General features: G+C 55.1%; 1 protein-coding gene across 2 annotated transcripts; it reads right to left on the minus strand.

The window, feature by feature from the left end:
• Window positions 1-385: 385 nt before the first annotated feature.
• E2f6 (E2F transcription factor 6) lies at window positions 386-11,990 on the minus strand. 2 transcript variants are annotated; one of them, XM_063254298.1, is made up of 7 exons: window positions 11,624-11,990; window positions 7,310-7,364; window positions 4,630-4,846; window positions 3,852-4,007; window positions 2,226-2,340; window positions 1,289-1,400; window positions 386-1,160 (listed from the first exon to the last, which is right to left on the minus strand). In XM_063254298.1, exons 1-7 carry the CDS (start codon window positions 11,729-11,731, stop codon window positions 1,081-1,083), a joined length of 843 nt encoding a protein of 280 aa, XP_063110368.1. In that variant the 5' UTR covers window positions 11,732-11,990; the 3' UTR covers window positions 386-1,080. The 2 variants fall into 2 exon arrangements, with proteins under 2 accessions (XP_063110368.1, XP_003462740.2); XM_003462692.5 differs by having other exon boundaries at window positions 386-1,127; window positions 11,624-11,989.
• Between the last annotated feature and the right edge of the window lie 1,380 nt (window positions 11,991-13,370).

A 13,370-nucleotide genomic window follows, 5' to 3' on the forward strand; every position in this document is an offset into this window, starting at 1 on the left:
TAGAGGAGCAGCCACTCAAGGCAGCGATGCTGTGGGCTGCAGAGGCCAAGGGCTCCTGCCCCACAATGAGCCTGGCCCGAGGCTCCTGCAGCTGGCAGCTCAGCCACAGCACTCTGGGCCGGCCACCCCTCAGAGCAGGCCGCAGGGCGCAGACCTAGCACGCGTCTCCGGGTGCAGAGCAGGGGGACCAAGTGCAGGGGTCCCCGCGTGCCCACTGGCCCTCGACTCCTGCAGCTGTTGGGAGCAGGGTCAGCCCCGAAGAAGCTGACACTGGAGATGGAGTCCCATCCTCGGGAGGCGGGAGCCAAGGTGGCTTCCGCAGCTCTGCTCTCCTGGGTCCTCTGGGCTTGGGACACAGCTGCTGGACTAACTGCACACAGCTGCGTAGTTTCTGGTCTTTATTTTAAAACTTTCTGTACACCGTCCAGCCCTCCTCAGGAGGGGGTTATCAGGAGCCGTGAAGCTCCCAAGGGCCCCTGCCTGTGCTGCGGTCACCATGCGCCCAGCCGCAGGCCCTCAGTGCCACTTCGGAGGGGTCAGGTGATGAGGATGGTGACGACAGTCCCGCAAGGAGCTCACAGTCTAATGGTAACTACTGAGTAAACTGAGGCACAGTGGTAAATGACTTACCGCTGAGGTAGAGCAGAGGCATAGGAGCGGGGACGGGCAATGGGGGCGCAGAGGCTGATGGGAAGGCCACCAAGGCGCGACACTGCTGCCCGCAGGAGCACGGGCCAGGCTCCTGTCACCGTGCCCGGCTGGCCTGGCCAGCTGTGCTCCAAGTGCTTCTCTCCTGGCCCCAGGTGGCGTCCGCCCCCCACCCAGGGCGCATGCGGACAAGCCGTGCCCGCCCTCCCCGAAGTCTAATAAATTAAAGCGGCGAGGCCACAGCGCTGCTGCCACCACCTTGGGATGCTAACACGATTCAGGGACATGCAGACTCCTGTGGACAGGGACCAGCACCGCAGGTCTGGGGCGATTGCTAAAGCAACCTCCTCTGTTCGGAGCTGCCTTTCCCAGGGCAGATTCGCAGATGCCACCCTGCTGGGGTCGACACTCCGTTTCAACGCCGCCCTTGGCTCAGCTGCAGGCCTCCAGCGTCTCCTCAGGCTGCATATCGGGCTCCTCTACGGGTAGGGACAGTGGGGTGACATATGTGCCTGCAGCGGGAGGCCCACTTTCCTCATGCCAGAGGCCCTGCTGGCAGTGCCACCAAGAGACACCAGGCAGGGCCTGATGCCTCCTGGTCTCCCCACCTCCCTCCCTCCTTCCCTCCCTCCGCAGTCACCTTTCTTGGGGTGCTTGGGGCATGCTCCAGCACCTGGGCAGCTCTGCTCCACCTCACACAGGTACACGTCGATGGGCCCCTTGGTGCTGCGGATGTGCACAGTGATGGCATCCTGGCAGGGACACAGTGGGGCAGCGTCAGTTGGGCCCAATGGGATGGGGATGGGGACTGTGCTGGAGGAGGAAGCCAGCACCCTGCACGCAGGCCTTGTCTGGGGAAGCCCAGAGAGGCCAGGTACACGGGGTGCACACGCGAAGCCCTGGATCTTCCTTGACACTGCTCCCAGGACAAAGCCTGAGGGAGGCCAGGTGCCCAGGAGCAGCTCTCATTATGGCTCCTGCGTCCTGGGTCACCCTGCCCAGGTCCAACCTCTCCCAGCAATCTGGCTAGGCTGGACTGCAGATACCATCATCCCCATGTCACCCTGACAGGGCACCACACGCCTGTCATCTCAGTCCTACAGAGGCTGAATCAGGCCTGCCCGGGCAACTTAACAACACTCTGTCTCAAAATAAAACTCCCAAGGGGCTTGGGACACAGTTCAGTAGCGTGGAGCTTGCCTCATGTGTGCAAAACCCTGAGTTTAATCCTTAGTACTCCAGGAAAGTAAGGTAACTGAAGAGCTGACACCTAAGGGTCCCCAATGCACTCATCACCTTTGCTGCACCCCTAATCCAGGTAGGGACAGGAGAGCTCCACTATGGACAGCCCTAGGGCCTGTCCAAAGGGGACACTGTGCCTGCCAACCACTGCTGAGCGCTGCAGAGCAGCAAAGCCTGGAATGGCCTCATCCACCCGCTCCCCGAGAGGCCTCAGGACACTGACCTCTCTGAAGCCAGTGTACCCTGCCTCACCGGAGCTGCAGCACCAGGATCCTTGCAGACACCCACACACCCTGGGCTCCCAGTCATTCCCCAGGACACGTGGGGTCACTCACCTCTCGGGGTGACGGGACGTCCAGCCTGGTCTCCTCTGGGGCCTTTACCGCAATGACGATCTGTTCGTGGAAGGCCCGGATGCTGTGGATGTCCTGGTACGTGACGTAGGCCAGCGTGAGTCCAGTCAAGGGTCTAAGCGGGCTGGGGCGTGGGTGTAAACAATCTCCTCAGAGGAGCTCTCACACCTGTGCACACCCTGCTGTGGCTGTGATGATTTCTGGAGAAAAGTGTTCCCAGAGTCCAAGTCACCACACACACTTGGGGAGACATTGGCTGCCCCATCTGGGGCCATGCATGTAGCCCAGAGCTCCACCCCACACATGGCTGGGCAGCTGTGCCCAGTGCACCTCTGCCGGGTCAGTGAGAGCCTGCCCTGGAGCTCCAGAATATGCCTGCAGTTCTGACAGACCTGCCATCTCCCTAATCCCCAAAAGGAGGCAAACGCAGAGAGAGTCTTTAGGATAGTCCTATAGCCACAGATTCTCCTCCTTAAAATCATCTTCCACCCCAATCTGAACACCTCTCACTCTGTGCTGCTGAATCTCCCTCGGGACCTCATCAGTGTCTTTTAGTGGTTGTGGGGGCTGAACCCAGCCCTTCCTATGTGGAGACTGGGCCTCAAGAAGAAGCAGCTGCCCAGCTGGGCTTTCATTCTTGACCCTCCTGCTCTGGCCTCTGGGGACACGCAGGACTTGTGAGCAGGGACCACTACTGTTCCCTCTGTTTTATGTATACTGTGTCCAGCTGCAGGGGCAAGCACATGGACTTGCGTCTGCTTTCCACTGACTGCATTGTGGGAAGGGCTGCACTGCTGTGGAGGGGACCTGGAACATGGAACAGTGCATTGTTGGTGACAGCCTGGCATGAATACGGTCACTCTGGGTTCTGTCACCTGCACTGAGTCAGCAAGGCTCACCAGCTATGAAGACAGCAGGTGAGGGTGACAGTCAAGGTGAAACGGAAAGCATGCTAGGCACCCACAGCTGCTCGGTTTCTGCACGCTGGAGCAGCTGTTGTTACCTACAGGAAATGGATGTCTTTTCCTTCCGGGGTAAAGGTCAGGGCCCAGGAGAAAGATGGTTAGCACAGGACCAGGCTCTCATGGTCCTGGACACTGGGTCTGGGGCAGGACTGGCCTGAGTCACCAGGGGTGTGGACAGCATCTCAGGTACCACCTTGACGGCAATTCTTACTGCTTCAGAAACAAACTATTTTGAAGAGTGGGGAAGCAATGATTTTCACCAAACCCACAATTATTTCACTGCCTTTATGATCACCGTCTCTACAGTCTGAAGAGCGCAGTGAGCATGCACTTTGCTGTTCTACAGGGAAAGATTGGCCTGGCCTTATGCCTGCTGCGCACAGAACATAACCCCAAGGTGCAGCACAGCGAGTGCCTGCGACTGGACCACAAGACCTTACTTACTCAGAGGCCAGATTTATCCTGTGACTACACAGACTACATTCCCAAGCTGATCCTATAGCTTAATGAGCCGTGGTGCCACACATGTCATCCCAGCACTTGGGAGACTGAGGCAGGAGAATCGCTGAGCTCAAGGCCAGCCTGGGCTACACAGTGAGACCCTGCCTCAGTAAGCAGAGGGACACAGAGATTTAAAGGATATCTTTCATTCTCTTTGTCGTCTGTTAACTCAAACAGCTGCTGAGCGCAGTCCTTGATGAGCTCATCCAAAGCGTCCTCCATGGCGGACAGGTCCGACAGCTCCTGCTGCAGCTGCTTCTGCTGAGGCACCGTGGCAAAGCTGTTCAGGTCGGACCCTCTGTGGGGACAGAAGTGCCCTGAGGCGTGGCCATGCGACATGAGCCGCAGCTGTGCCTAGAGCGGGGCACAGAGCCTCTGCTAAGGTGCTGGGGGCAGTCACCTCTCACACTGGGCATGTTCTTTCCCATTAGAACGCTATAATCACTGCTCTTTCGTTCATTTTTCTTTTGGTTTTTCTGAGACAGGGTCTTGTTATGTAGGTTGGCTTGGAACTCACGAAGCAATTCTGCCTCAGCCTCCTGAGTGCTGGGATGTCAGGCATGTACTGTGACACCTCGCCTGCAGATCCAGTGCACACTAGTGACTCAGAGGGCAATCTGAGAAAACCCAAGGGCACAGGTGCTAGGTGAGACCCACGCTCTCACACAGTTTGGTCTTGGGACATGACCGTGTAGGCTTCCACCTGGCCGGCCCTGCCCTTCTCCACTTACAAATGGAACCACAGAAGACACTTTCTACCTCTATGTCTCCCGTTCAGTTCTGAGAAAGGGGGAAAAAATCAAGTCCTTTGTGGGACAAGGCAAAAAGATCCTTCCTGGCGGGACTCACACCCGACTAACACTGCTAACGCCTGGACTGGAAAGAGTACAGCACTGTCACGTGACGCGCCAGTGACTCACATCCAGCGGATGTGGTTCTTGGATTTCTTCTCCACCAGGGCAATGCCGTCCAGCACGTTGGTGATGTCGTACACCCTGCGCTTCCGCACACCCAGCTTGCTAGCCACCCGGTTTAGGTCCAGGATGCCCCCGGGCGCGGATCTGACAAGATCCATAAACCTCCGAGTTAGATACACTAGCGACACGTCGAAACGCGGTCTCTTCACTTTTAGTGCTTCTGGGAAACAGAATAAACACATTTGTGAAGTGTAAGTCACATCTGCCACTCACGTACATAATCATGCATTTCCCCTGGAGCAGGAGGCCAGGATGTCCAGGAGCGCTCAGTTTAGTGCCGTGCGGCAGACCCCCAGGCCTGCGTCCCGGCACCATGTAGACGCCCTCTGCAGGCCAGGACGTGATATGGTTTGCAAATTAAACTTTGTCCTTGGTCTTTAAGTTAAACCCCACGCATCTTAGGGGAAAAGGGCCTCGCTATTATTTTATATTTCTAGCCCTGTTGCAAGTGGGACCCTGTTGGAGGAAGATTTGTAAAGAACCCAAACCAACCGTCTTGGAGGTGCGGGCACCGATGCAGAAGCCGCCCTCTCACCAGGGAATCCCGACAGGGGGCGCTCTCCTGAGCACGCAGCATGCAGGACGCCCCTCGCCAGGCACTAAGGCTAACTGCGGCGCCTCGGGCGGCACTCCTGATAGGTCAGCAGCTGCTCCGCTGCTCTCAAGAGCTGCGGGCTCAGCAGCATGGGAGTATCTGCAGGCACTCCGCATGCTACCCGGAGCCTGGTTGGTCCTGAGGTAAACCTGAGCAGCTGAGCGCACCTGCTAGGGGATGGTGGAGACGCAGGTGTCAGGTGCACCCGGTACAGCGGCACCCCAATCTGCACCAACACCACCGTTCTCCTCTTTCCCAGGCCTGCACCGTAAATCTACCTCTCGACAGAGCCTAAACATCCCATTTCTCCTCCTTTTCTCTCAAGCATGGCAGGTAGGGGCTTCGGAAAGGCCTGTTACACCCACAGCAGGGGCAGCCTTGGGTAAAGCCCTGCGGTGCCCTAGCACAGAAGCACACATTCTTTGAGGTCAATGCTTCCAGGGAATGTCTGCTCGTTTTTTAAAAAAATTTAGAGACAAGGATTTGCCATGGAGCCTTGGGGCTGCCTTTGAAATCACTATGTAGCCCAGGCTGGCCTCACACTCATAGCGATTCTCCTGCCTTGTTTTCCTGAGTGCTGCGATGACAGGCATGTGCCACCATGCCTGGTTTTGACGTCTGTTCCTGTGCAGAGCTGAACTAGGTGTGTCAGTCTTGAAGTAGAAAATTCCACAACCAACCTTGGAAGTCATCAAATGAGAAATGCTGCCCGCACAGAGCACACCTGGTTACACTGTCACTAACAGGCTCGGGTTATGGGCATTCCCAGGCTGCCACTCTTTTTCACAGTGCACTAGTGTGGGTGCACTACTCACAGCATGCAGGGTGCCCCGGGAAGGGGTCCTGGCACTGACCACCAAGCTGCCGTCAATGCAAGGATGAAGCAGGTGACCTAGCAGGGGGCCCTAGGCACAGGTGGGTTCCCCGCAGCCCTCCTCTAGGAGCTGCCCGACGCCAACACTGATGCCGCACGTCCCACGCGTCACAGCAGGTCAGTGGTGCCATGTGAGCCGGGAGCCCCAGTCCTGGACTCCCCCTCGCTGCTCCCAGCCCCTGCTGCTCGGGGCTCGGCCATACCCAGAAGGTACGGCTCATAGGGTTTCGGGTGACACTTTCTAAAGCAAGGAGGAGAAATTGCCACTTGTGCTCCTCATCCAATCACAAGACTCGCTGCTTAAAGTTCAAACTTTGCAGTTCATTGTAACAGACAAATGGTTACTTTATGCCGATAATCATCGCCTTGTGTGTAATTTAATTTTTAGGTTTATTGGTACATTTAGGCATATATATAAAATTTTCATATGGAATTTGTACCTGTGCATTATATAATTACTATTACTATTTTTGAGATCGATCTTGGTCTTGCTTTTGTACTGGGGACTGAACTCATAACCTTGTGCATGCCAGGCAGGAGCTTGTGCTGCTGAGCTAAATCCCCAGCCCCTTTGAGATTGATTTTGCCATTCAGTTCAGGCTGGCCTCAAATTCGTAGTGATCCTCCTGCCTCAGCCTCCTGAGTGGTAGGATTGTAAGAGTGTGCCCTTACACCTGGCCTGCACGTGGTCTATCTGACTTCCCCCTCCATGCCTTTCCCTTCAACTCCTTTCCCCTCTCATTTACAAAGCTTTGTTTCTATTTTTTCTTCTATTCTTGTTCTTTTTCCTCTCTTCTTTTCCCCTGCCCCATCCCACTTCCCATTTGAACATTTTCTATTTCACAACATCTATTGTACATTTTGGTTCTTATTTACACTAAGTTCTTCACACCAAAGAAACAAGCAGTATTTACATGTGTATCCCATTTATTTTACTTAAGAGTATGGCCTCAAGGTGTGCTCATTTACCTAGAAATATCTTGTTTATCCTTCTTTATGGCTGAGTAGTAGTCCACTGTTTAAAAACCCACATTTTCCGTATCAACCGATGAATGGAAAAGAAGGTGTTTTAATACTCCATGTATATTTCAAATAATTTTAGCAATCTTTCCTTCAAACCATAAAACCTAAAACCCAGTCAGGAATCCACTTACTTCTCATAGACACATACTGTACATTATCTTCTAAATTAATCCTGATCTTCGATGGCTGAAAAAAACAAAAAGGTAAATTTCGCTTAGTAATAGAAGAACAATGCACCTGAACAGTGTTGTCCTCTGTAATGTAAGGGCTTCGGCATGTTCAAGACCAACCAACAGTCAGGGGCACACTGCCATTACCAGGAATATGAAACAGCAGCGTTTCTAACACTGGGAAGCACACAGGGGAAGTGGTGTTCCTGAGACACCGCTTGGCGGGAGAAGCGGAAAGACGTCTTTTCAAGGCCTGAACCACGCAGGGCGGGCAGGACGGGCAGGGCCGGCAGTCCTCCTCACCACTCTGCCGGCTGCTTCACGAGCACTAGTCAGTGTAAGCGGCTGGTATAGAGAATAACGCTGCCCCACGAAGCTAGAAGTAATGGACTCTCACGAATGCCTGGCACCTGTGGCCAGGTGTGCTCGGCGCAGGCTCCGACCTGGTACAGGAGCGCTGCTCAGCACAGGTGGCTCCGCGAGGAGACTCTGAGCAGGTGTCCCCAGCTGGGGTGCAGCCCCTGTCTGAACAGTGAATCACAGGAAGGAGGAGAAGGCAGGATTCCAGTGCGGGAGTGAAGCAAAGGTTTGGGAGTGCAAACCTCCAGGTGTGCCTTTAGCAGCCACCTGCAGCCGCATCAGTGGCTGGGCCTGCAAACAGGGAGGACTATGGCTGGATTTGTCAGGTGATAAGGGGCCGGGTGCACCATCCCCAGCTCTGCAGCAGCTGTGGCAGACGCCAGTGTCTGTAGCAAGTCACCTCCACACAGGACTCAGCGGAGAGCCGCTGGGGGGCCGCGGCCCACTGGCAGTGCTGGCCCTTCAGCAGGGGAGCCCCAAGGAGCCCCATCATGGCTAGAGGGACAGGCAAAAAGCAACTAGGACTACCGCCCACATGTACCCCCTCTCCTAATGGAGTCGGTGGTGAGGGCTGCCTCACACGGCAGGGCTCCCACAAAACCCCAAAAGGCAAACCCTTTAAATGCAGCAGGGGGCTGGTCCGATGGCAGTGGGTTATCAGAACTTATTAACATTAGTGTCACTAAAGTTGGTATACCACCCCCCACTGCTAAATTAGACTGGCTTTTTAAAAAAAATAAAAATAAAAAATAAAATAAAATAAATGCAGCAGGGAAGCCCAGCCACACACGCCACGCTTGGGGTTGCGGTTCCCTCTCCTCCACACAGTGGCTGCTGAGCCGGCAGTGACACCATGGAGGGGCTGGAGTTCTCCCAGCTTTGCTGTCGCTGCAGAGAGGCGGCACCGACATGTGGGAAACAGGCTCCGGCCACATGCCTTCTTTCTCCCCCTTGTGTGATCTCCCCTCTCCCTCTATCTTTGTCTCCTGCTCGCCATAGAATGAAGACGGAGTCCGGCAATGCCTGGCCCCCAGCTACGCCCATGGGACAGCAGGCCACCCTTCGCCCTTGAACCTGCAACTCAAGCCTCAGCGACCCAGTAGTTTCTTTAATGATGAAAGAAAAATAAAACAAAATAAAATACAAGCTGAGCTTTGGGGGCAACCATCTGAAGCACTGCTCCATAGTGTCTAATGCTATGTCCTCGTGGCCTCTTGGTGCCACTGCCAGGTGCAGAGCAGCACTATCCGTAGCCTCCTCCTGCCAGTCTCCGCCCCTCTCCCATGTAAGCTGAACCCCAAAACGCCCACCAATTCCATCTTCTGCCCGCTCAAGACCTTGGCCAATGTGCTGGGCAGCTTCCAGGAAACTGTGGGATCCGCACCTGACCTCTGCATACCAGCAGCTTATTAAAATGTCTTCGCTGGTTCAGAGCACTGAGGCAGAAGTTCATCCTCCGGCCCATTTTTCAAGGAAGGAAATGCATACTTAGGCACCTACAGAGTGTCCGCTCTGTTCACCCCGCAACTGGACAAGGTGAGAGGACAGAGCTGGTGAGCAGCAGTCCTTGGGGACCTGCCAAGGTGGCTCTGGCTGACAGAGAGCATTGAGGACAGTGAGCCCCTGCCTAGCCTGTCCTGAGGTCAGGGAAGTTTCCGCAGACAAGTAGCCAAATGTGGACCCAGAGCACTACAGAGAAACATGGAAACACCTAGGTGGAGAGACGGTCAGCTCCACAGCACAGACATGTGGGCAGCTCAACCCAGACTCAGAAAACGCTGGTGGGATAACCTAGAATTAAAAAAAGAAAAAGTAGCAATATGGAACAGCTAGAAGCTATAAATAGTTCAGAAGAGCTAAGCCAGGGCCAGCTGAGACCAGGAGTTTTCTACTATATCCCTAGCACACAAGGAGATGCCAAAAGGTTCTGTCAGCCAAATGCCGAGTTAGAAACACACTGTGGGGGCTGGGGATTTAGCTCAGCGGCATAAGTGCCTGCCTTGCAAGCAGGCAGTCATGAGTTCGATCCCCAGTACCAATAAAAAGGAAAAAGACAAAAAAAAAAAAAAAAGTAACTATTTAAAAAAAAAAAAGAAACAGAAACACACTGTGGGTGAGCAACAGGTTCTGTCAGCCAAATGCCGAGTTACAAACATACTGTGGGTGAGAGGAGACCACTCTGCAAGCCAGACTTCCACCAGTTCTGGTGCCTTAACCCTGGCTTCCGGGACCCTGTAACACCAGCTGGTCTGGACTGGAGTTTAACACTGTTGGGCTCTGACAGGCAAAATGGCAAGAGTGAACAGGAGATCACCCATCATTTTCAGGCTGAACAGGAGATTTAATTCTTCAAATTTCCCTCGGCTGCCTGGTATTCCTGAAGCTCTTTCTGCCACTCTGTAGCAGCGGCAGCAGAGGGCCCTGGCTCCGCCATGATCCTCTGTGATGGTTTCCCTTTCAGAAAGTAGAAACACGCTTTGAAACCGGATCAGTCACAGGCAGAGCACGTGTGGAGAGCTGGGACGAGACAGCGAGCGGCAAAGCTGGCCAGGAAGGCCCAGGGTCCAAGGCAGGGCTGCTGATTCACCTTTCTCAGACCTGGAGCTTGGCGAGCAGACTGGAAAGGAGGAAAGACAAAGCCTAGGACCCTCGATGGGGTGCCTCACCACAGAAGTGGACAGAGAAAGGCTGGTGACTGCTTGGCAGAAGATGACGTATCTGGATATCAACTGCGGCCTAAGTAAGGACGGTACCTACATCTGGTCACAGAAATCACGGGCTACTAGATGGTCTCCCATATGAACGAGGTGGGAATGCGGTGGAAAAGAACCCAGAATGACACACAAGTGTCAGGAAGGGGAAGGGGAGGAGGGTGAGAGGTCAGACAGGCAGATGGAACACCACAGTACCTGCAGTCAAAGGCAGCCAGGGTCAGAGTTTGCTGCAAAAGCTGTCACCCAGGGTACAGAAAGGCAGCAGTGAATCAGCTGCTGGAACTGACACCAGAGCTGGGACCTCAGAGGCACACTCCTACAGATGTGCCAAGGCAGAAGTCTCCCACCATGAGGGTTGAGTGGTAAGGAAAAGTGAACAAGCAGGAAATTTTTTTTAACCAGGTATCAAATTTAGGACCTCACACTTGCCAGGCAGGTGCTGTACCAATGAGCTATATCCCCAGCCCACTTTCTTCACAGGTCTGGTTGTACAGGAGAAAGAAATACTACCAGTGGGAGTGGACAGAGACTTTTAAGGGCTGGAGTCAGGATGCAGTTTAGTCAAAATTTATCATCTGGAGTCACACATTCTGACGTCCGCCATGGGCTTCTCCACTTACTATATAGCCATGCACAAACTACTTCCCACTCAATACTCTGACTCTGACAATGATAAAAATGTAACGATCATCAGGCCAGGTGTGAGGAGTGCACCTGTGATCCCAGCACTCAGAAAGCTGAGGCAGAAGGATTGCCTTTAGTTCAAGACCAACCTGCCCCACACAGTGAATTCAGAGGGCTGCTTAGTTGCAGATATAACTCAGCGGCACAGTGCCTGTCTAGCTAGTGTGAGATCCTGAGTTAGATTTCTGGTACAAAAAAAAAAAAAAAAGAGAGAGAACAAAAAAAGAAAAAAAGCAACCTAATCTACAGCAAGACTCTCTCAAGGGTAAAAAAGTGGGAGAGGCATCACAGAAAAAGAATGGGCTCATGGGGGAGGAGCTGCAGTTGGCGGGGAACACAGAACAGGAGGTGGCAGGGGACGATCGCGAGCTTGGAGAGAGCATCGGGACGCCCGGCGGACGCACTGCCTAGCAGCGCGACCCGCGCGAGCTCTGCAACTCGGGAGCGGCGGCCTCGCGCCTGCGCCTGCGAGCAGGTGGCGGGAGCGCGCGGGCCGCACGTGACGCCCGCCGCTTACCAGCAGGCTGTCCACGTTGATGGGGTCGCGGCAGCGGCGGCGCACAGTCTCCTCCGCCGGGTCCACCAGGAGGCTGGGCAGTCTCCGCGCCGGCCGCTGCTGGCTCATGACGCCGGCCGCCCCGCGCTCCCCGCGTCCCGCGGGCTCTCCCGCCTTCCGCCGCGTCGAGCGCCAGGGCCCGGGTGCGCGGAACGCAGCGGATCCACCCGCGGTCGGCTCGGGGGAGTGCGGGAGCCGCACGGAGAAGCCGCTTCGGCCGTCGCCTCACAAGCCTGAGCGCTCCCGCCGCTGGCGCGAGGGAAACACGGCGACCCGCGGCGCTCAGGTCGCCTGGCCCGCCATCTCCCCGCATGCGCAGTGCCCCCGCGCAAACCTACCCTAGCGCCTTCTGCGCATGGCCGCAGCCCCTTTGCGCACGCGCACCACGCCCACCGTCTCTTCCGCAAGACCCGGAGAGTGGAGTATTCGGAGGGGATGGCGAGGGAAAAAGAAACGTGGAGCGGATATTTAGGGAAGGGAACGTGGCTAGAAACGCAGTGGTGAGAGAGGGAGAAGAGGGGGAGGAGAAATGAGATGAACAAAGAACGAAGTTGTGTTATTTATCTGCACCTGATCAGTGTGGGATATGGGGTATGAAAAATGTTTTTGGATTGGGAACTGAACCCTGGGCCTTTGCGCTGATACACCCCTACACCTTTTTCTTTTATTTTTTGAGACAGCCTGTCCTTAAATCACTACTCCGTCAAGGGGGGGCTCGAATTTTCAATCTTCCTGCCTCAGTCTCCTAGCACTTTTTTAAAAAGTTGAGACAGGGTCTCATTCAGTGATTAAAATGCCTTGGATGCCCTCAAACTTGCAGTCCTCTGCCTCAGCCTCCAGAGTGCTGGGGTGAGAGGTATGTGCCACCACACCAGGCTACGTCAGAGCAGTCTTTCTAAGGCCCAGATATGATCTGATCACCTCTGAAGAACCGGTCAGTGCACTTTTCATCCTGGTCCTTGTTAGGATTTTGCCCCTGTAGTCCAGTCACTACCTGCTACTCTGTCTTCCCAGAACGTGGCCTGCTGCTGGTGGGTAGCGGTTTTGTTCACGCTTGCAGCTCCTTACCACTTTATTCACGTGGTCCACTTGCTGCACTGATCTCTCTGATGTGGCCACACTAAAGCACCCAGAAGGCTGAGGCAGGAGGATCGCTGCGAATTTGACGCCAGCCGGGGCTACGTAGTGAATACAAGGCCAGGCTGAACTACATATCGGAACCTTGTCTCAAAAAAAAGAACCCAACAATGAAAATACACATTCTCTTGCCACACACCGCCTCGGTGACCTCTAGCACAGGCGTTTCCCCTTCGAGGACTCCCCTGCACTATCCACCCCCTAGAGGCGGTCTGGGGCGTCGCTTCCTCCACTGTCCACCAGGGGTCGTCTCTTTCCCAGGAAGCCGCTGCAAGGACAGAAGTCCCGGCGCAGACACATTTTACGCGTTGCAGGGTGCCGCGGACGTGTGCCGCTGGTTTCCAACCTGGAGCTGCCACCTTGGGGCCTGGTTCGCACCTCAAGCCCGAGCTGACGCTACAAAACCAGCTGAACCCTGAGGCTGGGAGCTCAGCGCTCGTCTTCCCAAGCGGACCGCAGTGGAGACAGAGGTGTGCAAGCCTCACCCCGTCCCACGCACAGTGTTCGTGTCCTCGGGCTGCTGCAGCTCCTGGATTCCAGGCCGCCAAGCGCTGCGCCCTGGGCTTCAGTA

The sequence above is a fragment of the Cavia porcellus genome, unplaced genomic scaffold (genome assembly GCF_034190915.1).
Source record: "Cavia porcellus strain 051 isolate PalLab524CR breed Dunkin Hartley unplaced genomic scaffold, mCavPor4.1 scaffold_8, whole genome shotgun sequence".
NCBI lineage: Eukaryota > Metazoa > Chordata > Mammalia > Rodentia > Caviidae > Cavia > Cavia porcellus.

What these genes read in the sequence shown, in the direction of transcription:
- E2f6 (XM_063254298.1), bottom strand. Translation starts at nt 11,731, where the DNA reads ATGAGCCAGCAGCGGCCGGCGCGGAGACTGCCCAGCCTCCTGGTGGAC. An exon ending in ACAGTATGTGTCTATGAGAA is followed by an intron (nt 4,847 to 7,309) that starts GTAAGTGGATTC and finishes TCTGTTTCCCAG; the next exon opens with AAGCACTAAAAGTGAAGAGA. An exon ending in AAGAACCACATCCGCTGGAT is followed by an intron (nt 4,008 to 4,629) that starts GTGAGTCACTGG and finishes CTGTCCCCACAG; the next exon opens with AGGGTCCGACCTGAACAGCT.